General features: G+C 29.5%; 3 protein-coding genes across 4 annotated transcripts; 2 read left to right on the forward strand and 1 right to left on the reverse strand.

The window, feature by feature from the left end:
* Positions 1 to 803: 803 nt before the first annotated feature.
* On the reverse strand, positions 804 to 3,789 carry LOC108777744 (pheromone-binding protein Gp-9). The gene is made up of 5 exons (XM_018544703.1): positions 3,716 to 3,789; positions 2,888 to 2,996; positions 2,508 to 2,626; positions 1,944 to 2,061; positions 804 to 942 (listed from the first exon to the last, which is right to left on the reverse strand). The coding sequence occupies exons 1-5, from the start codon at positions 3,755 to 3,757 to the stop codon at positions 839 to 841; spliced, it is 492 nt and encodes a 163-aa protein (XP_018400205.1). The 5' UTR covers positions 3,758 to 3,789; the 3' UTR covers positions 804 to 838.
* Positions 3,790 to 6,525: 2,736 nt separating this feature from the next.
* LOC108777727 (esterase E4) lies at positions 6,526 to 13,686 on the forward strand. Of its 2 annotated transcripts, none has more exons than XM_018544682.1 (9): positions 6,526 to 6,689; positions 9,900 to 10,054; positions 10,292 to 10,580; positions 10,918 to 11,103; positions 11,901 to 12,109; positions 12,224 to 12,395; positions 12,685 to 13,002; positions 13,259 to 13,412; positions 13,511 to 13,686. In XM_018544682.1, exons 1-9 carry the CDS (start codon positions 6,578 to 6,580, stop codon positions 13,665 to 13,667), a joined length of 1,752 nt encoding a protein of 583 aa, XP_018400184.1. In that variant the 5' UTR covers positions 6,526 to 6,577; the 3' UTR covers positions 13,668 to 13,686. The 2 variants fall into 2 exon arrangements, with proteins under 2 accessions (XP_018400184.1, XP_018400185.1); XM_018544683.1 differs by lacking the exon at positions 6,526 to 6,689 and adding an exon at positions 8,631 to 8,707.
* Positions 13,687 to 18,215: 4,529 nt separating this feature from the next.
* LOC108777728 (UDP-glucuronosyltransferase 1-9) lies at positions 18,216 to 24,679 on the forward strand. The gene is made up of 6 exons (XM_018544684.1): positions 18,216 to 18,344; positions 20,387 to 20,984; positions 21,618 to 22,037; positions 23,010 to 23,241; positions 23,780 to 24,008; positions 24,219 to 24,679. The coding sequence occupies exons 2-6, from the start codon at positions 20,574 to 20,576 to the stop codon at positions 24,514 to 24,516; spliced, it is 1,590 nt and encodes a 529-aa protein (XP_018400186.1). The 5' UTR covers positions 18,216 to 18,344; positions 20,387 to 20,573; the 3' UTR covers positions 24,517 to 24,679.
* The last annotated feature ends 353 nt before the right edge of the window (positions 24,680 to 25,032 follow it).

The following is a 25,032-nucleotide window of genomic DNA, read 5'->3' on the forward strand; positions in this document are numbered from 1 at the left end:
GCTCCCGCTGTTTTTACAGGTATAGTTTTATAAAACTATACCTATAAAAATGGCGGGAGCAAACTTGTAGACCCTTTATTATTTTTAATGTCTGTTATAATAGTTTATTTAACGTTGATTGATGCAGTAATTGCGTATAAAGTTTTCATAATATAATATTATTAATAGTGATATCATGGTAAATATAGATTTCAAGTTCTTTATCTTAACTGATCTTATTAGTATCTTTGTTCTGTTAGAAAGAGAACGCAATGTTAAAGCATATCAGTTTCTCTTTAATTGACTTTAGATAGGGAGCGCAATGTATTATAGAAGGTGACAAAGAGGTCGATTTAACTTATGTGTACGTTCCCATTATTATTTTGAAGAGAGAGAAAGAGAGAGAGAGAGAGAGAGAGAGAGAGAGAGAGAGAGAGAGAGAGAGAGAAATACACTTATAAATATTTACACACACATCATAAATAAATATAATTTAAAATAAAATTCGGTAAAATCTTTAATTTTATTCTAATATGTTTCTACTTTATTTACATATAAACAAATGTAACCAATTAAAAGATAATTCTTATATTAATTACAAACAATTACAAATACTTTTCTGCATTTTATTAAACAGAAAATTAAGAATAAATTATAAAAGCATACATTAGTATATGTATATAGCTTTTATTTAATAAAATTATATTGTGTTATATGTACATTATATAGCCTTGCATGTATAATATACATATAACATACATATATAATATACATATTATTACAAATAATATTCTTTTTTGATATCCAATTGTATTTATTCAGTCTGTTCTGTTTCTGTTTTCCTTTTTCTTCTTCATTTTTATATATGTTTTTGATGATTTATATGTTGTAGATCATGTACTTCTTTCAAATAGCATTTCAACAGAGAAAAGCATTTCTCACATTCTTGTGTAATATCTCTCACTGTATAAAAAATTAAAAAACATGATTACCACATGTTAAAATTAGTAATATATCTTTATCTTTTATGGCTATTGTACTTTAATACTAAATATCTAAAGTTAGTAGAATATTACATTATAAATGCACACGTTATATATGATAAACCAGAATCGTGCAAAGGACTTTTGAGGTCCTACCTTTTCATAAAGTTCGTATTAAAAAATCTTTGAAGAATTTAGAAAACATCAGAAAACAAAGTAATTAATACTATGGTGCTATGCGTTAATAATTCTGTTTATTTTTTTTCCATCGATGAAGTTTGGACATTGTGAATTAAATTGAAAATCTTGCGGACTTGATGCAGTCCACGAGTTACTAAATGATTGTTATGCAACCCTATTATAAAAAGTTAAATATACAAAAGCCACTTGATTAGACAAATTGTATCATTGATATATTATATAATTTTACATTAAATTTTATACATATAAATTTTATTGCATTTAAATTATTACCTTATGAAGTGTAAATGAAATATAAATGAAAATTATTTGAAAGTGAAAATTAAATTGTATAAAAATTAATTTAAATAGAAATAATAGATAATTTAAGTAAAGTCCAGGAGAAATGAGAGGGAATAGCAATAGCAATAAAAATAATACGATTTTAACATGTGAGAAATCGGATACGTATACGTACAATAAATATATGTTCTTAATGACACGGGTTAGTTTTTAATAGGCTGAAATCGTTATTCCTATCGTTATCGCTATTATCCCTCGCATTATATCTGGGACTACTAAAAACTTCTGGACCCCTTAGTACTGAGGATTAAAACTTCGAAGGCCCTAACGCGGTGCATGCTATAAACCCACCCTTAGCACGGCCCTGATGTAAACATACAAAATACATTTTTTGTAATTCCTTATTTCTTGTGATAATAGTATAATTTATATATGTATATATCTATATATATATATATATATATTATAATTATTATAATACAATAATATGTGGCTTACCTTCTTTCAAGCATTTACGTCTAATTCTGTGTAGTGTGCCTTTATTGTCAGGATCAGCAAAAAACATCATTTCTATTTTTTCTTCAAGTGTCGCTTCTTTAATATTTGCGTCAGCCATCTAATATTTAGTACAATAATGGTAAATAATAATAAATAATAAGAAATAATAAAACATGCATATTTATTTTATTTTTGAACAATTTTAGCATTACTATTATATATTTTAATGTAAAATATATTTATTATAAATTAAATACAGAGAGAGAGAGAGAGAGAGAGAGAGAGAGAGAGAGAACACAACAAAGTTTTATGAAAAACATATAATATATATTTTTATACTAATTTACAGTCAGAGAAATTGATCTTTTTAACATAATTTAAAATTTAATATTTATTACGATATGTTGCGTTGTTAAACATTATGTATATACGAGGGCAAGTTAATAAGTTCTTAGAAAATCTGTCAGAGAGCACTCGCAGTGTCATGTCACTACGAGTTTTTCTAAAAACTTATTAACATGCCCTCGTACAATACGTACATATTATATATTTCTAAATACTTACGAGGATATTTAACTTTTTCATGATACACGCAATCCAACAGCCAAGTCTCCTTGTTCTTTCTGCATTTTCGGGATTGGCATACACATTAGTCGACATTTCTTCCATCGTGTACCAGTCACCTAAGAAATCAAATTGACCGGAGTAATCTACTTTTTTGAGAAAAATGTTAACTCAAATATCACAAAAATGAAAATGATAACAATAACTCTAGAGAAAGTCAAAAATAAACAAAGACAGGGCTAATGAGAGTTTTTTTTCGCGGTAATCCGTGTGATAAAGGAATTTATTATAAATTTCAATAAAATCAATTCTTAATTGACCAATATAATTTAAATAAAAAACACGAAAAATCTACAATAATATGCATAATTATAACATACCTTCAGTCGCATTGTTTTCAGTCATGCATTCTCGAATACTACTCTCGTATGTATTTGTTATGGTATCTGTAACTTGTTTTCTTAATTCTGATGAATCAGACAACTGAAACTTATATGAACAGTTTGTTTTATTTATTTTAATCTTGATTATATTTGTTAATTATTATTTGTTAGTTATTTATTTTAAATATTTTTTTATATATATAGTTAAATTTCAAAGAAGCAATAATCCCTATAGTATATCTCAATTTCCTTGAGTTATATATATAACATTTTATAATAATATTTTGAACTTCCATATGTGTCAAAATCAATTTGTTTCATAACATTTACGTATGCACTCAAACAGTCAAAATATAATAATATATTAATATACTTATTACACAACTTTTTTTACACATTTGTTTTAATACATAAATACACATTGTACACACACACACGCGCATGCGTGTACACAATATATGTATATATCATATAGACACAGGTTTATTTTGGAAATTAAAATATATATATATAATTAAATACAAATGTATACACTTTTTTGTATTAAAAGCTTTTACCGCGACAAGGTATTAGTATGTCGAAAAAAAGAAATTGAATTAGAAATTGTTCCTTAAAGGGAGCAAATACTCCTTTCTCATTATTCGTATACATACTTAATGAATAATAAACTAAATGTAAGTAAAATTCAATTTCAGTTTCTTAATTTAAATTATTTAATTTCATTAAGTTTTAGTTAAGTTAATGATATATTTAACAAAAGTATAGGTAACCTATAAAAATTATTTAAAAGAATTTGTTAAAATAATTAATTAAGAAATTATTTACAGCAAGTATGAAAACACAGACGCAAAGCACGAGACTTTTCATTTTGTTCAAATAATATCTTCACTCCAACAAACGCAACTCAAAGTAACCGCAATTACATCGTATATTTATATTGTCGTACTCTAAAATTAAAAATACATAGGTTAAAAAAACAAGTAGATCATCGATCATGCAAATATTAAATATGTAATATGAATAAGATATTTTATCTTATGACAATTTTCCAATATATACACTGTGATATAAATTGACAAGGACATAAAAATAAAAGTAAAATAAAATTTTAAAAAAGTAACAAAATAATAAAAATAAAACTATTATTAAATTATTATATATATACATTATAATTAACTATTGTTAAAAAAATAATAATAAAAATTTGCGTTATGCCATTCTTGAGCGCGCCAACTTTGACGATATAATTTGTTAATTTTAAGCAATTATATTCAAAAATTATTATAATTTTAATACCTTGTTATTAAAATTTTCGTCTTAAAATGACCTCAGGAATTTATCTTTAAATGTTGTTCGGATCCTTTCCGGACACTCTATATAACTATTATATTTCTATAAGAGAATTTTCCATAACCAGATAACGTAAAATTTATTTCTATCAGCAATATTTCTACTTCTATCATCATAAACACAGAAGTTATAAGGTCAGGGATCATTTAAATCATGCAAATGAGTGTGTGTATCGTGTGTATGTATTGTGGCAATACATTATTAAACTTAGATTACGAGTATTTTGTAAAATATACATAACGCTAAAAATTGCATATGCGATTTTTGTTTAAATAATTAACTTTTCCAATTTTTGTATATTATTTTTAAGTATATATTAATTTTGTATTAACATTGGTTTAATAAATATATTTTTTCATTTCCTTATTAACATTCCATAAAACAATTTCGTTTATTAATTTCCTACGATTGCTCATTCCTCCTCGGACCCTGCGCGACACCGACGTCGCCTGGTGTCGGCGTAGCCACTATATTCGTGGTCCAGGGTCCAGCCAGTGCTGCCAGTCGGGCCGGGTTCCCCCTCCAGTACCTTTCACAAACCAGGCACTAGACAGTACACAGAAACGTCAAAGTCTTATAAGCGCGCTGATTCCAGTAAACATAAATCTTAAATTTTTCAAAATATAGATTGAAGATTCAATTTAAAAATAGTGCACTGCCGATTTATGGATGGTACTGGAACCCGGCCCGACTGGCAGCATTGAGTCCAGCTCCAGAATTCCTTTAGTACTACTCATTTTCTTTGGAGTAACGTTCATAGTAACGCAGCTACATTTTTGGGGTAATGATAACGATTTCACTATAGTTACTTTTATCGTTACTTTATTTTTAGCCATGTAAAAGTTTCAGTCATAACTATATAAGAGCTATAGAAAATAGAGATGCGATGTTAAAGGAATAAGTCTGATTGACTTTCTTAATTACGTAATCACGACACCTTTTTTCACATTGTATTCGCACGTTCCATTTCACGCATAATGTATCATTTTATCTTCCTTTAATATTCGGTGAACAAGGATAAAGTGATGTATCATACGCACTATGCGTGAAACGAAACGGACCTAAGACTAACATATAGCATGTAGATTGTAGTGATGAGATCAGCGAGATTACGTGAGATTCTATTCTAATGAAAATATCAGTTTATATAATATTATATATATGATATTTATTCTATTATTATATTAGTGTATGTAATTAATAATTATATATGTATATACACACACACACATTTTTTAGCTCTATTTCTCTATTAAAAAATAAAATTTTGATATCTTTTTTACATTTATCAAAAAAATCTGCACCTAATATTCTATTAGTGTCAAGAAAAAAGTAACGAAAAAGTAACGATTCGTTATATTTTGAATAACGATAACGAGTTATTTTTGCAAATTAATAATGAGTAACGGGAATAAGTTATTTTTTTTAGGAAAAAGAAAGATAACGATAACGACTTATTATTATTAAATTATTATATATATACATTATAATTAACTATTGTTAAAAAAATAATAATAAAAATTTGCGTTATGCCATTCTTGAGCGCGCCAACTTTGACGATATAATTTGTTAATTTTAAGCAATTATATTCAAAAATTATTATAATTTTAATACCTTGTTATTAAAATTTTCGTCTTAAAATGACCTCAGGAATTTATCTTTAAATGTTGTTCGGATCCTTTCCGGACACTCTATATAACTATTATATTTCTATAAGAGAATTTTCCATAACCAGATAACGTAAAATTTATTTCTATCAGCAATATTTCTACTTCTATCATCATAAACACAGAAGTTATAAGGTCAGGGATCATTTAAATCATGCAAATGAGTGTGTGTATCGTGTGTATGTATTGTGGCAATACATTATTAAACTTAGATTACGAGTATTTTGTAAAATATACATAACGCTAAAAATTGCATATGCGATTTTTGTTTAAATAATTAACTTTTCCAATTTTTGTATATTATTTTTAAGTATATATTAATTTTGTATTAACATTGGTTTAATAAATATATTTTTTCATTTCCTTATTAACATTCCATAAAACAATTTCGTTTATTAATTTCCTACGATTGCTCATTCCTCCTCGGACCCTGCGCGACACCGACGTCGCCTGGTGTCGGCGTAGCCACTATATTCGTGGTCCAGGGTCCAGCCAGTGCTGCCAGTCGGGCCGGGTTCCCCCTCCAGTACCTTTCACAAACCAGGCACTAGACAGTACACAGAAACGTCAAAGTCTTATAAGCGCGCTGATTCCAGTAAACATAAATCTTAAATTTTTCAAAATATAGATTGAAGATTCAATTTAAAAATAGTGCACTGCCGATTTATGGATGGTACTGGAACCCGGCCCGACTGGCAGCATTGAGTCCAGCTCCAGAATTCCTTTAGTACTACTCATTTTCTTTGGAGTAACGTTCATAGTAACGCAGCTACATTTTTGGGGTAATGATAACGATTTCACTATAGTTACTTTTATCGTTACTTTATTTTTAGCCATGTAAAAGTTTCAGTCATAACTATATAAGAGCTATAGAAAATAGAGATGCGATGTTAAAGGAATAAGTCTGATTGACTTTCTTAATTACGTAATCACGACACCTTTTTTCACATTGTATTCGCACGTTCCATTTCACGCATAATGTATCATTTTATCTTCCTTTAATATTCGGTGAACAAGGATAAAGTGATGTATCATACGCACTATGCGTGAAACGAAACGGACCTAAGACTAACATATAGCATGTAGATTGTAGTGATGAGATCAGCGAGATTACGTGAGATTCTATTCTAATGAAAATATCAGTTTATATAATATTATATATATGATATTTATTCTATTATTATATTAGTGTATGTAATTAATAATTATATATGTATATACACACACACACATTTTTTAGCTCTATTTCTCTATTAAAAAATAAAATTTTGATATCTTTTTTACATTTATCAAAAAAATCTGCACCTAATATTCTATTAGTGTCAAGAAAAAAGTAACGAAAAAGTAACGATTCGTTATATTTTGAATAACGATAACGAGTTATTTTTGCAAATTAATAATGAGTAACGGGAATAAGTTATTTTTTTTAAGAAAAAGAAAGATAACGATAACGACTTATTTTTATGAGATAATGTTGCCAACCCTGGCCTGAAGTTAAATGTTTCCACGTGCACTGGTTATTAGAAGAATATTACCAAGGTCTCAGTAGTCTTAGAAAAGGTTCATAGTACGCTCGCATAGAATGCTAAAGATCCGGGTCTATCCTAGACTTTAATTATTACCTAGCATTATTAAAATCTTTATAAGGTGATAGCATAAAGTAATAGTAAATTGCTAAGCAATTTAATTTGTGATATTACTACTGTAGTTCAATCAATTTACATTTCAAGGCCGAAAAATAAATTCGGCGTACGGCGTAAATGACTACATGCGTAGTATTTATATAGAATTATTTAAACATTTTAGTTGATTCAGTTTGACTTCCAATCGCTTGATGAGCTAAATTGTTCTCTCTGTGGAAATACTCAACGTTTTAGAACATAACACTCCATTATAGTTTTATTCTTGTTTTTTCTGCGTTAACTAAAGATGTTTTACTGCGTTAATTAATATTTATATGTACATCTGAGGATGGCTCGAATATGCAGCCGAAACGTTATGGTTTTGACTTTTGTTTGCGTGCGCATTTATAGTGTGAATTTTATTTTATTTTTATTTTATTTTAATTTATAATATATTAAATGCTTTATTAGATCACACATATAATATTGACTCTTAATTGCCTTTTTATTTCATTGACAATTTTTAAACATTTTAGTTGATTCAGCTTGACGGTTAAAGATTTTGTTTTTTTTCTTGTTGAAAAATTGTTTAAAGAATTAACTCCGCTCTGGTGAAAAAACATACAGAAATAATTTATATTAAACCTCGCAAATTAAATAATAAAGATAAAATTTATTCCTCGGGTACATATACGTTTTAATCCTAGAGCCAGATCTTTATTAAGTGTTAACAATTAGAATCAGAATTACAAAGAATCCACGATCACTTAGACATGATATTCTCATAAGAAGATAAAGACAGAGGTGTTAATTCATACACACACGCGCGCGCGCGCGCGCGCACTATTAGTTTAAAAAGATAATAAATATGACCTTCTTGAATACAATAGGTTATCATCTTTCCTGATTTTCAATGTGTTTAATTGTAAGTCAAAAACTATAGCAATTATCAGTCTGATAAAATCGTAAATGCATGGTAAGAGATAACATCTGCAATGTTAATGTAACGCATATATGATTTTCGATAAGATATCAGTCAAAATAAAGGTTTATATGCGTTATATTAGGATGGTGCAAGTCCATATCATATGAAGCATTAGATCAATCAGCAAAGAAAATTCAGATCCTGGATCGAAACATATATTCTTGAAGAGTATATTTCATCACTAATCTGACAGGTTTACTATAAATTATTTCCGTACGCTCCGTCATTAGTGAAGCTTCGCAAAAGCATTTTACTTATTTATACGTTGAAAAATATTTTTGAAAAAATATTTAATTTTAATTAAAAAAAAATAATATCGTGCATTTATTTTTCGCTCATTCTAAAATATACCTATATTTTCAAAACATACTATTCTTTCTTTTCCAAATCTGTCAAATTTAAAAATCATTTCAACCATAGGTCTGTTTTTTATTGCTGCATCTCTCCAAACGGGTGCAAACGGTGCAATAAATTGAAGTGAAGTAAGTATACGTTTGTTTCACTTCAACTTTATTGCACCACGTGCAACAGTTCAGAAAGTGTAACAATAAAGAACAGACTTTATTACATATACGGAGATTAATTCTGATCAATAAGTTTATCAATTTATGTTGTGTATATAAGCGTATGTATATTCTAAGAAAGATATAAATTTTTCATTACGCGTGCACGTAATGTGCCCTATGCGTTGAGTTATTTCTCTAACCCCACTCTTCTGCGCAAAAACGTTTCGGTATAGGCACATTACGACGAGCACTTTTAATGAACAATTCTATGTGTAGCGAGTGGAGGCATATTTATTTATAGGTCGGCACGGGCGCGAGCGCACGAGCGAAGCGGGATAAACAACTATCCCCCACTGTTACACAATGTACTTTTATTTAAAAATAAGTGAGATTAAAACCGAGTTGATTCGATAAAATGTTATGTAATGTTATACATAGATCAATTCTGTGTGTGCTCAATGAAGTGAATTTATCTTTTCTTTAATTATATTTGTTTTTTTCTCTCTCTCTCTCTCTCTCTCTCTCTCTCTCTCTCTCTCTCTCTCATCGATTAATTATTATGATTTTGACACTGTAGTCAAATTTAATTAACGTTTTAGTATAAAATGACAATATACTTAGGGCCTCTTTCACCAACGCCACTTAATTATTTGATAATAATTTATATCTTGTTTACACATAATACATAACATAAACTGATAAATTTATCGACACTCTTATCGTCATCCATCACAATCCATATTTGTTCATCGATTTGGTCTGGTTCAGTTGATTTCCAACCAGTTGCTGAATCCGTTTACTAGTCAAGATTTCTATCTGGTTACTGGATACTTACCAATTTGTGAGCAATCAATTTTTCTGACATATTTTTCTTCTTAGGCAGTGTATCCATTATGGACAACAGAATTATTGAAACATGCGTACAAGAGGGAAAGTTAATTGGCGTCATAGAAAAAGGTATTTATGATGATTACTATGTCGCCTTTCGAGGAATACCATATGCGAAACCACCGATTGGAGAACTTAGATTCAAAGTAAGTAAATAAAATTCAGGAAGATGTCAAACAATTTATAATTAGTAAATAAATTAATTTAAAGGCGTGACAAAAAAATATCAAGGTAGATATCGTCAAATTCATACGAAACTTAGAACATTCGTTCGTTAGTTTTAAATAGTTTTTAATTAAAGAATTGCTTAAACACAACTTTGGGTATGAAAAAAGTTGTTTCTTTTAACACAGAGAATCATATGGTACATATGCCATTTTTAGGATCCAGTACCATTAGAATCATGGTCTGGTAAAAGAGACGCGTCAAAACATGGAAACATCCCCGTTCAAATAAATCATATTACACGTGAAATTGAGGGCAATGAAGATTGCCTTTATTTAAACGTGTACACCACAAACATCAAACCTCTCAAGAAACGTGCGGTAATGGTGTGGATACATGGTGGTGGTTTTTATGAGGGTTCTGGTGATGCACTTATATACGGTCCCGATTATATCGTGCAGAAAGATGTAGTTTTGGTTACCTTGAATTACAGATTAGGCGTTCTAGGTTTGTTTAGTAATATATATTATTGTACACATATCTTAAATTTGTGTTTAACATTTCGATATAATAATTGTTTGAACATTTTCTGTTTTTTTTTCTTTCTTAACAAATTACTAAGATACAGTTTAAACAAGTTATTTAATACAAAAAGTTTAATTTACATCCGTCCATATAGTATCTCATTATCTGTTCCTATAGTATGTCAGTGCAAATATGTATATTTATTATTTATTTTTACACGTAAGATTAATTAAATTTTGCTGATTAGTTAAAAATAGATTATTACTTTAAACATAAAGTAACATAAGTTGACTTTAAAATAATATATTAATGATTTCAGGTTTTCTGAATCTCTACGATAAAGTGGCGACCGGTAATCAAGGTCTGAAGGATGTGATCATGGCGTTACAATGGGTGCAAAAAAATATATCAGAGTTCGGAGGAGATCCAAATAATGTCACTATTTTTGGCGAAAGCGCTGGTGGAGCTATCGTACATTATTTAACTTTATCTCCGTTAGCTAATGGTATAATAACATATATTTGGTCGATAAAGATTTATCTACACACTCGATAATTTAGAAGTCCAATCCTTGTTTCACTTAGAATTTATACACAAGTCAACTGCGATGTTTCATTTCAAATTCAAACACTAATACATTTGCAACACACGATTCTGTTGCACCTAAATTCAGTATCGTTATATTGTCGTACACTTGTTTTACTATGTACAATATCATACATAACGCAATATAACAATATAAGAATCATAGTTAAAAGTTACAAACTCAGGGTGTAAATCTCCAAAGATATAGAAATCGCATAGCAACATAGTTACGGTGAGAAATTAAACTCGGCTTAAACCAGTCGCCATGTCACACATCTATGGAGACTCAAAGAAGAATCTGAAAAGCAAGAAATTTCGTTAAGCACTACAGTACAAGTGGACTGTTTGCGAATAGATACGATCTTAACCCAGTTTTATGAACAAGATATCCATTATCTAATTTTATAACGGAAGAAATGCTTTATACAAATCATGGTGATTATTATAACACATTGATTTCGATCTCTAAATTTTTCATCCGTTTCATTTGATTGACTTAATACACACATACACATACACATGTATATAGGTATACTATATACGTATTATAGAAAGAAAAACAGAAGTTTTTAATAATGTAAGACCGATCACAAAATCATTATGTAATCAATGATTACGAAAACTCTGAAACGCTAGCTTATACATTACGAAGAAGACACAATAAGAATTTTATGGTAATAAATTTTACAAAATTAATTTGTTATTATTGTTTATTAGGTCTATTTCATAAAGCGATATCGCAAAGTGGTGTTGCAACATGTCCTTGGGCTTTTACTGAGAAAAAATCACATTTGATGAAAAGTTTTCAACTCGCCAAACAACTCGGAAAAACTACCACAGATCCAAAAGTCGCATATGAATTTCTGAAAACAGTTGATGCCGAAAAGCTAGTAGAAACTGAACGAAAGTCTCTCTTGACGGAAACTGTAAATATTTGTAATATGATTGCAATATTATATGAATTCGATCAATTATGCAGTATGTAAAAAATCCACAGATGGTACATATAAAATATTATTTTGATAATATCTTCTTTACAGGAGAAACTACAATATCGTTTAATATTTACACCCACTTTGGATTACGAATCATCGAATCCATTTTTCCCGGAAGATCTAAAGACGTTTATGTGTCGTAGTGTTAAAGTACCATTACTTTTGGGTTTTAATAGTTGCGAAGGAAGTTTCCTTGTATGCAGTAATTTGAATGGGCGTGAGTTTGTTTTTTGGTTCATTAAGCTATACATCTTTAATAGCTTCCAATTTTTTACAGAATAGCATATCTCATACGTGTAACATATCGCATTTTTTTATCGGATACATTCCATTATGTAAAAAGTTTAAATAATGTTTTTAAAAAAATTACATCTCTCATTGAGAATCTCATCATCACATATATCAAAAAAAGAAATAATCCAAAAAGGAAAAGTTGTTAAAAACATTTATTACTTATTATACAATCTATAACGGACAGAATTAAAATGTTTCTAAAATTATTTCAGGTATAAGCAAAGAACAACTTAAGAAAATTGATTCTGATTTCAAAAACTTCATATTACCCCAAACTTTATCTACATTACCAATCACAGTTGAGGAATTGCGCTCTTTATATTTTGGTGACAAAGCAATTTCAGAGGAAACTCTAATAAATTACGTTGACTTTCTTAGCGATGAGTTCTTCAATCATGATATAATGAAAGCAGTGGATATTCAGACAAAGTTGAATAATAATGATAAAAAAGCGACGTATCTCTATCAATTTTCATTCTTGAGTGACTTTTCTCCCTTGAGAAAAATATTTGATATTCAATTTCCAGGAGGTATTATTAATTAATTTAAAACTATCTAAAGATCTATTTTTATTTATAAGAAACATCCGCTCGTATCATAATTATAATAAAAATTGATTTTAAATGTTTCTAAATTTTTATGTGATTTTAAAACAACAATTTGTTTTACAGATAGTTTAATTTAAATAATAAATCGTCTTTTAAAATACTTCTATAAAGTTATGTAATTTACAGATTTAATTAAATGTTGAACAATAATTATTATAATCATCATAATAATTGATAGGTGTGACCGGTGTGACTCATGGTGAGGAACTGGCATATTTATTTTATCCTAATATATTAAAACATTTCGGCATGTCATCACCTGCAATTGATTCGGAAGACTACAAAATGATGAATTGCTTAACACAAATGTGGACAGATTTTGCTAAAACAGGGTACGAGAAATTTAATTTCTTTGAAATTATCTTTCTAAATATGATATTTTAATTTTGTTAATTTCTTATTTATATTATTAATTCTCAATATGATTTAGAAATCCAACACCTGTTACAAATATGTGGTTACCCGTGAGCGATTCACAAAATGGAAAATACAGAAATTACCTAAATATCGAGACAGTCCCGCAAATGAAAACCTTCTATAAAGGAGAAGAAAGATGGGATTGGGAAGAGAATAAAAGTAAATTATAGCGCTAAAACTTTATCTATAATATATTAATTTGGATTCTTCTATATCTTTTTTGTGTTTATAATGTCTATTCACTTGTTATTTTTTAAAGATGTTTTTTAACAATGGGCATATTATTATTATTATTCGCTTTAAGTTCTGGATTAGGTTTTAGTTAGCAGAAGTAGATTATATATTATACATATAGCCCTCGAACTATGACTTACTGGGAATACAAAGTTTTTTCTTCACTATATATAATCCAGTTGACAATTTTAATCACTTTCGGTCTATCTTACGTGTTTTGCGTAATGAAGTACTTGGTTAATTACATTTATTTCATGTCCGATTTTCGATTAAGAAGAATTCAATGCCTTTTCTATGCACTTGGCGTTTTATGCATTTTTTCTTTTTTTAAAAAGGTTTTTTTAGGATTTCACTGCTTTTTGTAAATTTAATTTATATCTCGTCACTCGAACGTGTGTGAGATTGAGCAAGTAATTAGTGCGTTAGGTGATATTTGTGATTAGCTGACCACAAGCGGTATCAAATAACACTGCTGAAGAATAAATTGTCTTCGCTACGTACATTGCGTTTTTCATGCGAAAATTGTTCGTTACCGCAAGACGTTTGCTGCGAACGTCGCGACTCGATTTCACCGTGAAATAATCGAAAAAAAACCAAGATCTGTGTTTAGATTTTTTTGCTAACAAATTTGTAATTGCGCCGATATCATAAAAGATAAGAAACAAACTCAAATATACAGGATCGGATTAAATATTTTGAAGCCCCGGACTATTTCATCGATAAGGTCCATGTAAGGGCACTGACTTTTCCGTAGAATGGAAAAGCAATATTAATTCATGTATTCAAGTTTTTTCAAAAATATTCGATAATTTATTACATTAACATTATGTTACACACAGTTCTAAAAAAATAATCTAATACAAAAAGAATTGTTAAATTGTGTGTGTGTTAATCGAAGACATTTAGAAACAGTTTCGCCTTATCTCTTTGTTCACCGAGCTGCGTATGTTAAAAAAACTCACTGTCCCACGAGTATGTGGTTTTAGGAGATTAAGTTTATAAAAACGGATTCCAGTGTGAACTAGGCATTACATACTATTTTCTCCACTACCAATAAAAGACTACACACAAAATTTAATCAATTTCACAATATACCAACGAATAACAACAATAACAATAATAATAATGATAAAGATAACGAGAATAAAAAAACGTAGATTTTTTACAATACTTAATACCCAACATATTTCAGAAAAAATAAAATATTTTTTTCAAAAACGATGAACACATTAACATAGCCTTATACAAAGGAATAAGTTGAACAAATTTATAAGTTCAAAAAGACAATCTACCTATACTCTATCGCAATCTAATATATAGTGTTATAGAATAGATTGCAAGGACTGTGATGCATCGCACGTAGGGTAAACAAAGAGAACATTAAAAACACGCATAATGAACATAAGAATCACATCAACTGGAATACAACACAACATTCTGTCATCAACTGCTCACAGACTGGAATTTAATCATGATTTTGAATGGGAAAATATTAAAGTATTGGATAAGAAAGAGTTTTTATTTAAAAGACTAACTTCTGAAATGATCCACATTAAGAAACAAAAGAATAGTTTAAATATTAAAAACGACACGGAATCTCTCAATCCAATGTATATTTTCAAAGACTTGATACTTCCCTCTCTCATCTCAACCTTTTATATGTATAATGTTTATTATTTTGTCATTTCATAACTAAAATTTACGATTCCTTTTGATTTTAACTTCATAGTTGACACGGTAATCATAATGATAAACGCAGACAAAATCACACAATATCTAAAACTAATTACATAGCAAATCTCTACAATGAATGTAACATCAGCTTCTCACACACTATAAATTTTTATATATAAGAACGAATTGTATTGAAAAGGATCGTATTTACAATCGAAACGTCTAATTTTTAATTAATAAAGAATTTTACAACACACATACATCCAGTGTCTGGCTTCCAACCCTTGTAGAAGAGTACTACTGAGCACTAGGAGTACTTTGAGGCACTACTGTACTACAGCACTACAGCACTATACTGCGCTGATGTAGTAGTACAGTAGTGCTGTAGTACAGTAGTGCCTCAAAATACTTCTAGTATTCAGCAGTACTTTTTCTTAAATATGCGATTTAATTTAAGAAAGCCTTCATTATACATTTTTTAATGATATTTTTAAGTTTTCATATTTTTCATAAGATTATTAATTTTCAAAAAATTTTAATAAATATATATACAAACTATGTTATGGACTCTTTTTGTTCAAAACAAATAAACATTAATAATTTTTTTCTAACAATTGTGTGCCAAATATAAAGTGTGAGAAATATAATCTAATTAACGTTTTCTGGTGCAATATTACTCGCATTTGATCTAATTTGGAATTAATTTCTATATTATTGAGGCATTAAATTAAATTAATATCCGCTCAAATAAATTTCCAAATTAAACTTAATATACCTCCCAGGTCAAGAACAAATTGAGCTATACTAGTTGTTAGAAATATCTATATATAAATTTATTATAATAATAACACCGGTATATACGGAAAGTTTCGACTTCACAGAGTCCTCAACAGCCGCAACCGAATTATTAGAGTTGCGTTTTAAGACCGATTGTAGTTCGGCGCGCAATTTGGGGGGGGGAAAAATTTCGAAAACCACATCTACTATAGAGTAAAGAAAGAAGGATACAAATTTTTGAGATCTTATCGACCACTCGGTGATTGTTTTATTTATATGTCTTCTTATGTATTTTTCTTCGTAGAAACAAACAATAATCATTATAATAACGCTAGACTTAAGGAAAATTGATACATTGAAATAAAGTGAATAAAATCCTTATTCTCATTGTTATGAAATCACTAGTTATGCCTCAATAAACTTAATATACCTCCCAGGTCAAGAACAAATTGAGCTATACTAATAATTAACACGTTAAATAGGGCGAATAAGAGTCAAATTACAATTTAAAATCTAAATCTGATAATTTATTCTAATTCTTCGCAATATATAATATTAGAATAAATTATCAGATTTAGATTTTAAATTGTAATTTGACTCTTATTCGCCCTATTTAACGTGTTAATTATTAGTATAGCTCAATTTGTTCTTGACCTGGGAGGTATATTAAGTTTATTGAGGCATAACTAGTGATTTCATAACAATGAGAATAAGGATTTTATTCACTTTATTTCAATGTATCAATTTTCCTTAAGTCTAGCGTTATTATAATGATTATTGTTTGTTTCTACGAAGAAAAATACATAAGAAGACATATAAATAAAACAATCACCGAGTGGTCGATAAGATCTCAAAAATTTGTATCCTTCTTTCTTTACTCTATAGTAGATGTGGTTTTCGAAATTTTTAAAATAATTTCTAATAAATCAAATAATATTTATGTACATCTGTATTAGCATCGACAAAAATAATATTGTCGAATGGCGATAAAAAGGTTAAACATGGAAGGAGATAACTGATAATAACTCTGATAAAAGTTTTTTATCTTTACTAAAGATAAAATTATAAAATTATTTATTATAAAATCATATAAAAGTGCAAGTCATTCATTATTATCATTAATATAAGGGGGGGGGGGGGGGGGGGGGGATGACTTTGAACGTTTTTAAAAGAATATAAAAAATCGTTGCGGCGTATTTTAGTTATATAAATAAGACTTATTTTACTGATGCAAATAATATTCCAATTACAAAATAACACTAATAATAACTTTTAATCATTTATCAAAAAAGAAAAAAACGATAGTATGATTAATTATCGCATTTCTATAGCTACTAACGTACTTACGCGATGCATCGAACCTATAGTGATAAAGTTCAGGATATAATGGTATATAAGCTGTTGATCCTGCTGGAGTATTCGGCCAACAGGGTCATCCATCGAAAGTGAGTCGACAATATAGTTCTGAAATAAAAGTTTGAATAGAAGGTATTACAGGATAGACCAATGCTTTCATAAAAATGCGTAACTTGTTTGCTAGCATTTAACAGTATGCCGAGATTAAATCTCGATATATATAAGAAATTGCGAAGCGATATAATTTCGCAAAGAAACTGTTATAAATAGCACCGCGTAAGTTGACTACGACAAATTGGATAAATTTTCTCATGCAATACGATGATCGTCGAAAAAACAACTCGTAACATAATACTCATCACTATGTATATACCGATATAAGCAGACAAAATAAGACGTTCAATTTCCATAAGTTTTAAAAATGCCACGTTTTTCCTTAAATTACAATATAAAAATGAAAATTTTAAGCTTTTGAACATCTTATTTCGACTTTAAAATTTTACCCAAACACTTGTCCCCGTTGACGTGGAACGTCCTATATATGTATATATGTCTAAAGTTTTCGTATATAGATGGACTTTGACAGATACATTACTTGGTTTGTGATGCTCGAGGCGTCAATTACCACCACCACTCATGTCGGTTATCATGTATCTTTCCTCCAGCAAGAGATTGGTTAGTATTCATAACCAACGAACTTGTGAAAGACCATCTCTTCAAGACCTCAAACAACAAGCGATGTGTCACGGAGCACCAAATGATCGTCTCTTTCGTCAATTGATACAAAATTGTCGTGTTATCACAGAGTGAGTATACTCTATAGGGCTACATTCAGAAACTTGACCCAAGTGCTAAAATATGTCACTTTATCCTGGTTTTACGTCTAATGAACGATAGAATGACGCACCAGAGCATTCGGGTAAAGTTCCAAACATAGCCTAATATATTATAATTTCTCTTTATTATGTATATAATTAAAAATGTCGCGTTATTATTCACAAATTCGAGCAACAAATGATAACTAAAATGATTATTAAAACGTTCATTTCTTAATTGCATAATAATGTATTTCACAAAATATGTCATTAGGCAATATATACTTAATCTCTCAGTTTTTGAACATGGCCGGAGACACTATCGCGTCTCCTGATACATGTCAAAATATATAAATAACAATGATATAGAGATAACAGAAACTATGATATCAATAATTTAATCAATTAATAAGACCCCTTATAATTCAAAAACAAATTGGAGATAATAGAGAGCAATAGGAGTCTGGCGCAGCTAGAAGACATCGCACAATTAAAAAACACCACTAATAACAAAAACTATTTATTCGAATAACGCTGTTTTACTCTGATAGGTATGTACAATAGTGAGATTAATTGTTAGGGTCGTTTTACTTTCAAATTATAAATTTCATTTTGGTAATTTTTGCTTCATAATTATAAAAGTCCTGTTAGAAAATAATTATCCTCTGAATTTTGTTTTTGAGATTATCAATAACCGTTTAAAGAGTATTATTATGGCCAATAATAGAAAGAAGGTCGATATAGCAGCTTAGAGGTAGATAAACAATTTTGGTTCACCGTGCCTTTCATTCGTGGTATTACTGATAAAGTTCAATAAATTGAATAACGATCATATGAGAATATCGTTTTATAGTATGAATAAATTATGGGAATTCATTAAGATACATAAGGATCCTTTTCCACGTATTAACAAATCGAATGTTGTTTATAAAATTTCATGTAAGAGTTGCGATGCGAGTTATGTGAGACAGACGTGTAGACAACTGAAGTCAAGGATTGCCGAGCCACATAAGAACCACATCAGATGGAACACATCTACCCGCAGCATTATAACGGATCGTCGATTGTTGGAGGGTCACGAATTTGATTGAAACGGTATTGAGACTGGATGAAGAGTCCCCCACTACAAGAAAAGATTTATTTCAGAGATGATATTCGTCATAAAACAAACTCATGGGCTCAACAGACAAACGGACATGGAGGGACTTCCAAAGGCCTACTTCTCGACGATAGATGAACTAAAAATAGCTTGATATTGTTTGATTTGATCGCGTTTGATCAGTCAGTGCTATACATACACAGTAAAAAGTCGTTTTGGCTTTCGTGGATTGTCTGCTTTCTTTCATTCTATACCTTTGACCAAAATTGAATTAATTGACTTTCTGTTTTGACATTGACTGATCAAACGCGTATTAAGCATATTAAGCATATTAAGAACCGGTTTTTAATTAATATTAGTATTGTTTGCGATACTTTGTAATCGTGGTAAGTTCCTTTATATTCTCGAGATGATTTATTATAATCTTAGTTCTTTGGAAATTAGTTTTCACAATTTATTATTTCTGATATTTTCAAATTTTTCTGTTTTTCTTCTTTTTCTTTTTCATCCATTTAGTTTTGTCTGTTATTTATTCTGTACCTCAATTATCATGACGTGAAGGAGTTCACCGTTAATTAAAAAATTCTATTGATTAGTTATGTAAATTAGTTTGTTTCTCTGAAGAGGGCTAAAAAGTTAGCCGAAACATGTAAGAGCGCTACTATCATAATAAAAGAGCGTTATTCGAATAAATGGTTTTGTCACTTATTAGTGATGTTTTTTAATTGCGCGACGTCTTCTGCGCTCGACTCCTATTGCCCCTTATTCTCTCCAATTTGTTTTCTTTTTTATCAATAATTTACGTAAAAATTTTAATTAACAAATTATTAATCTAATTATATAGTATGTAAAATATTACAACTTTATAATCTACGAAGCATCTCTTTTTCATCAATTCTCACAAAAACGTCAGGTCATCTTGTTTTTATTTCAGTTAACTAATGTTTTTCCCAGATGAAGAATGATCAGTAATCATAGTTGACGTAATTACAAGTGTTATAACGATAGCAATTTGAGTTACTGCGTACGTATATTGGAAACGTACGTATTACGTAAGACGACAAGCATTCGGATAACATATATTGACACAGAGCCTGTGATTGCAAGTTTAATATATTAAAATGAAGGTGTTGCTATCGGTCGTTTTTGTAATTTTGGCTTTTGACCAAATCGCTAGCAGTTACCGAATTCTTGGTATATTCCCATTAAATGGCAAGAGTCATTGGAACATGCAAGAAGCACTGATGAAAGAATTGGCGAGACGTGGTCACCAAGTAGATGTGGTCTCGCATTTCCCGATGAAGAAACCAATACTTAATTACAATGATATCAGCCTAAAGGGCAGTATGCCGCAAGTTACGAACAATATGACCGCGACACAATTACAAATCTTCGCATCAAGCACCCCATCTATGTCCGCTTTCGTTCAGATGACCGGAAACAGCATTTGCGCTCTGTTGAATCATCCAAAGATACAAGAACTGATCAAGAACCCACCACAAGATCCTCCTTATGATATTGTCATTCTAGAGGTATGTCTGATGTTTTCGACTTATTTTTTAAGAAAAATATCGGAAGATTATTTTTTACAATTTTGTAATTTTTTAAATATTTGTATACCTTTGTAATATATGTATATTAAATCGTAAGTTACGTTTTTCTCTACGTAAAATTCACGTACTATTAAATGTAGAATAAGATTTTAGTAATTATTCTGGAGCATCAAGTAATTTGCAAAAGAGCTTTAATCTCTAAACTCTCCCCCCCAATCTCTGCAAGTTGTTTTAGATAGAGCATATGCTCCCTATAAGCCTATAAACAGAAAAGTAACGCTTCCTGCAAATGCTCTTTTTTTGGTACGAAACCCGACATTTTTAATGCGATAAAAAATTGTGTTTTTTCCATCCGATTAAATGTTATATACTGATTATTAAAGTCTATTGATAGTACTTTTATATACATAAGCAATCACTTTCGGCGAACAGCGAGAATTAATTCAAGCATCTAAATATGCTAAACGACCACTGATCCAAGCGTAACCGCGCATCTTTGCCCAGTGAAACAAATGTGCAGTTTAACTATACACACTCAATGTCACGCAAGTGATTACAAAATGTAATTTATTAAGTGCAAATAATTAATCAATTAATTGACAATATACGCAGTTGTTTACAGCTCCGTGCTACATGGCTTTCGGCCGTTATCTCAAAGTCCCCATGGTTGGAACGGTAGCAAGTGTTTTTCACGATTGGCTTTCTGAGGTGTCCGCCAATCCGCTGAATCCTGCTTATATCCCGAACATGTTCTCGGCATACAGTCAACACATGAATTTCAAAGAACGTTTGTCAAATTTCCTGTTGACGCATTATCTTTCTTGGCAATTTCATTATTATACAAATAGCCAATTGAAATTAGTAAATGAGCACTTCGGCATGAACTTGCCACATATCAAAGACTTATACAATGATATATCTTTATATCTGGTCAATTCTCATCACTCATTAAATGGAATCAGACCGATGACCACTAACGTGATCGAAGTCGGAGGTATGCATCTGAGCAACGATGATGATCCAATGTCACCGGTATGTTTTAACATAAATTATTTTTTCCTTTATTATTCACAAAGCGTTCTTTCTGAATACAATGAAACCTAAACTAAATTAAAATCATTTTTTAATTCGTATAAATATATAGTTTTACTTGTTTCCCTTTCATTCCTTACGATCAAATAAAAAAATAACTACAGTTAAATAAAATGATTATTTTTTGTGCAAAAAATATATAATTTATTGTTTAAGTAAATAGAATGTGATGTGTGTTGATAAAAATAAAAAACATATTTTACGTACAAAAGTGAAATATATGAAAATAAGATATAAAGGCTACGAGAGAGAGAGAGAGAGAGCCAAAAATATATATATTTAAATCAATAACAAAATATATATAAAAAGAATATAACATCATTCAGGCCCGAGCGAGGTTGAAACGTCTGTATATATATTATATATTAATCTTTTGTTTTCGCAATAATTTGTTAATATTATAATGTCTCGATGTATTCTTTTTATATAGTGTTTTGTCATTGATTTACTTTTGGCTCGTAACTTTTATATTATATCTTATTTTTAATTTACTGAGCCATAATATTATTTACATTATTTATTATGAAATATATGAAATAGATTTTTATTAAGTGTAATACTTTTTAGATTGTTCAGATTCACCATTATTAAATTTTTATTAAATATACAAAAATATTCAATATTTTATTAATATTAATAATTATTATATATAATTATGTGTGTAACAAAGTACGATAAATATAGAAATATGAATATTTTTTCGTTGTATATTTAATAATTTTATTCGATACTTTTCTTTACTTAAGTATTTTTTTCAAATACATTTCATATTTTCGTGCAAGAAATAGTTTTGAAATATGCATGTTCCGAAATTTCTTTTAAAAACATTTAAAAACACGTTTCATGTATTCAGGAAGAATTATGTAACAAACTATTAATTTACTCTAAAGAAATATACACATATATACATAGGAATTGCAAAAATGGTTAGATGAAAGTAAGGATGGTTGCATTTACTTTTCATTCGGTTCTATGGTGAGGATTGAAACTTTTTCTAAGGAATTGTTGCAACAAATTTACGCGTCTTTCGAGAAAATCGCACCGGTTCGTGTACTGATGAAAGTCGCGATAAAAGACGATTTGTTACCAGGATTACCAAAGAATGTCATGACGCAATCGTGGTTCCCGCAGATCGCCGTTCTCAGTACGTAATTATTATCTGGTCATACATCAGAGCGTCTAATTAAATAATTTCGTTTCTTCATGTAACTATTTTTAGAATCCTTATTTCTATATAGATACATCAAAATTTTCAAGTTTTGCATACTACAGCAATATATTTGCACATAAATTGAGCATTCCCTAAAGCTATATTGCTCTCCATATTTTCTCGCGATAAAAGTTGTTCTAATTGTGTGTAGACAGTTAATAATATGTTAAACGGAAAATATTATGTGCAGTTGGAAAAAAACGTGATATTTTTGTGATATTCAGAAAAGAAGGTTTCAACTAGTTTTGAAAACTATTTAAGATAAAAAATATTAGTCAAATCAAATTTCTAAAACAAATAGAAATGATTAAAATAAATGCAAATTTTGAAATAAATTAAAATCAAATAATTGGTTTTCTAGGAAGATATTCTATCAATTTTTAAATTATTATCTATGGTTTCTTATATCTATGCTCTCAATCATAATATTTTTGCAATAAAGAAAAAACAGCATTACTACTATGAATTTCAGAACATAAAAACACACGAGCTTTTATTACGCATGGCGGGCTTCATTCGACGCAAGAAACAATCTATTGCGGGGTTCCTATGATTGGAATTCCCCTGTTTGGTGATCAACGCGTCAACATTCAAAATTATGTCAACAAGAAGGTGGCTATTTCGTTGAACTCAATAACCGATGTTACTGAGGAGAAATTAACTTCGGCAATAAAAAACATTCTGAAGGATTCCACTTATCGGTAAGTGAAAAATGTGAAATCTATATAAAAATCGTGTATTATTACAGTTAAAAACAATTAAAATTTCATGATTCAACATTGAATAAAAACATGACGTGATTAAAAATATTGCTCATTACAAACTTCCGAGCACTTTGCTATAATTGATTTCGTCTGTAAACATCAATCCCACTATATTGATCGTTATGTAAACGCTTCTCTTCGTTTCAGTGAAAATGTCCAAAAACTGTCGAAGCTATTCCTCGATCGACCGATGAGTGCCATGGATACATCTATATTTTGGGTGGAATATGTAGCGAAATACGGAAACGTGCTTCAATCGCCAGCAATTAAACTCAATTGTTGGCAACGGAATCTAATAGACATTTATGTATTTATATTCGTCGTAATTATTATAGTGCTTTATGTCGCACTATTTATCCTCCGAAAATTAAAAAAGCTCTTGTTTGGATCGCACGCTTGCGCAAAGAAGGACAACGCAACAATGAAGTTGAAGAAGAATAAGTGAACATGCTGTACAAAATAATATTTTCCTCTATTTTAATTAATTCAACACCTTAGAGATCATTATTTTTGATACGTACGAAACAATGTCAAAATGTTGTTAAAAACAACATCCATGTTTAATGCTGTACATACATAGTGTTTTAATAAAATATATGTTTAATTAATTACATTTGTAGATATATGTAATTGCATGTGCGGGCTTCAACACATGCACCGATATTCAAGCGTATAATGCCAACAATTTCATTGTTTTCTACCGTTTGTCAACGGGCTTGTAATAATAAACGGAACGTCTAATATTGGAAAAATTCGATTAAAACAAGCAAGCCTGATAAAATACGCGATATGTCGTATTGCCTTTATGCAATATATTTTATCGATTTTATCGATTTTCGAATCGCCTCCGCTGTCCCCCTCACCTCACCGCGATTTTTGAATTCATTATTCAAATAACGAACTCCATAAATGGTAATTAATAGTTGCAAAGTCTATAAAAGATAGCAGAAGAACGCTAATT

Source organism: Cyphomyrmex costatus, unplaced genomic scaffold (genome assembly GCF_001594065.2).
Source record: "Cyphomyrmex costatus isolate MS0001 unplaced genomic scaffold, Ccosl1.0 scaffold460, whole genome shotgun sequence".
In the NCBI taxonomy this organism is placed as follows: Eukaryota; Metazoa; Arthropoda; class Insecta; order Hymenoptera; family Formicidae; genus Cyphomyrmex; species Cyphomyrmex costatus.

Bases quoted from the DNA above. Each gene is read 5' to 3' on its own strand.
- LOC108777744 (XM_018544703.1), bottom strand. From the start codon at position 3,757: ATGAAAAGTCTCGTGCTTTGCGTCTGTGTTTTCATACTTGCT. The intron at 2,627-2,887 runs GTATGTTATAAT...TTGATTTCTTAG, and splicing joins TGAAAACAATGCGACTGAAG to GTGACTGGTACACGATGGAA. The intron at 943-1,943 runs GTAAGCCACATA...TTTTTTATACAG, and splicing joins ACGTAAATGCTTGAAAGAAG to TGAGAGATATTACACAAGAA.
- LOC108777727 (XM_018544682.1), top strand. From the start codon at position 6,578: ATGGTACTGGAACCCGGCCCGACTGGCAGCATTGAGTCCAGCTCCAGA. The intron at 10,055-10,291 runs GTAAGTAAATAA...TGCCATTTTTAG, and splicing joins TTGGAGAACTTAGATTCAAA to GATCCAGTACCATTAGAATC. The intron at 13,003-13,258 runs GTATTATTAATT...AATAATTGATAG, and splicing joins TGATATTCAATTTCCAGGAG to GTGTGACCGGTGTGACTCAT.
- LOC108777728 (XM_018544684.1), top strand. From the start codon at position 20,574: ATGAAGGTGTTGCTATCGGTCGTTTTTGTAATTTTGGCTTTTGACCAA. The intron at 22,038-23,009 runs GTATGTTTTAAC...ATATATACATAG, and splicing joins ATGATGATCCAATGTCACCG to GAATTGCAAAAATGGTTAGA. The intron at 24,009-24,218 runs GTAAGTGAAAAA...TCTTCGTTTCAG, and splicing joins CTGAAGGATTCCACTTATCG to TGAAAATGTCCAAAAACTGT.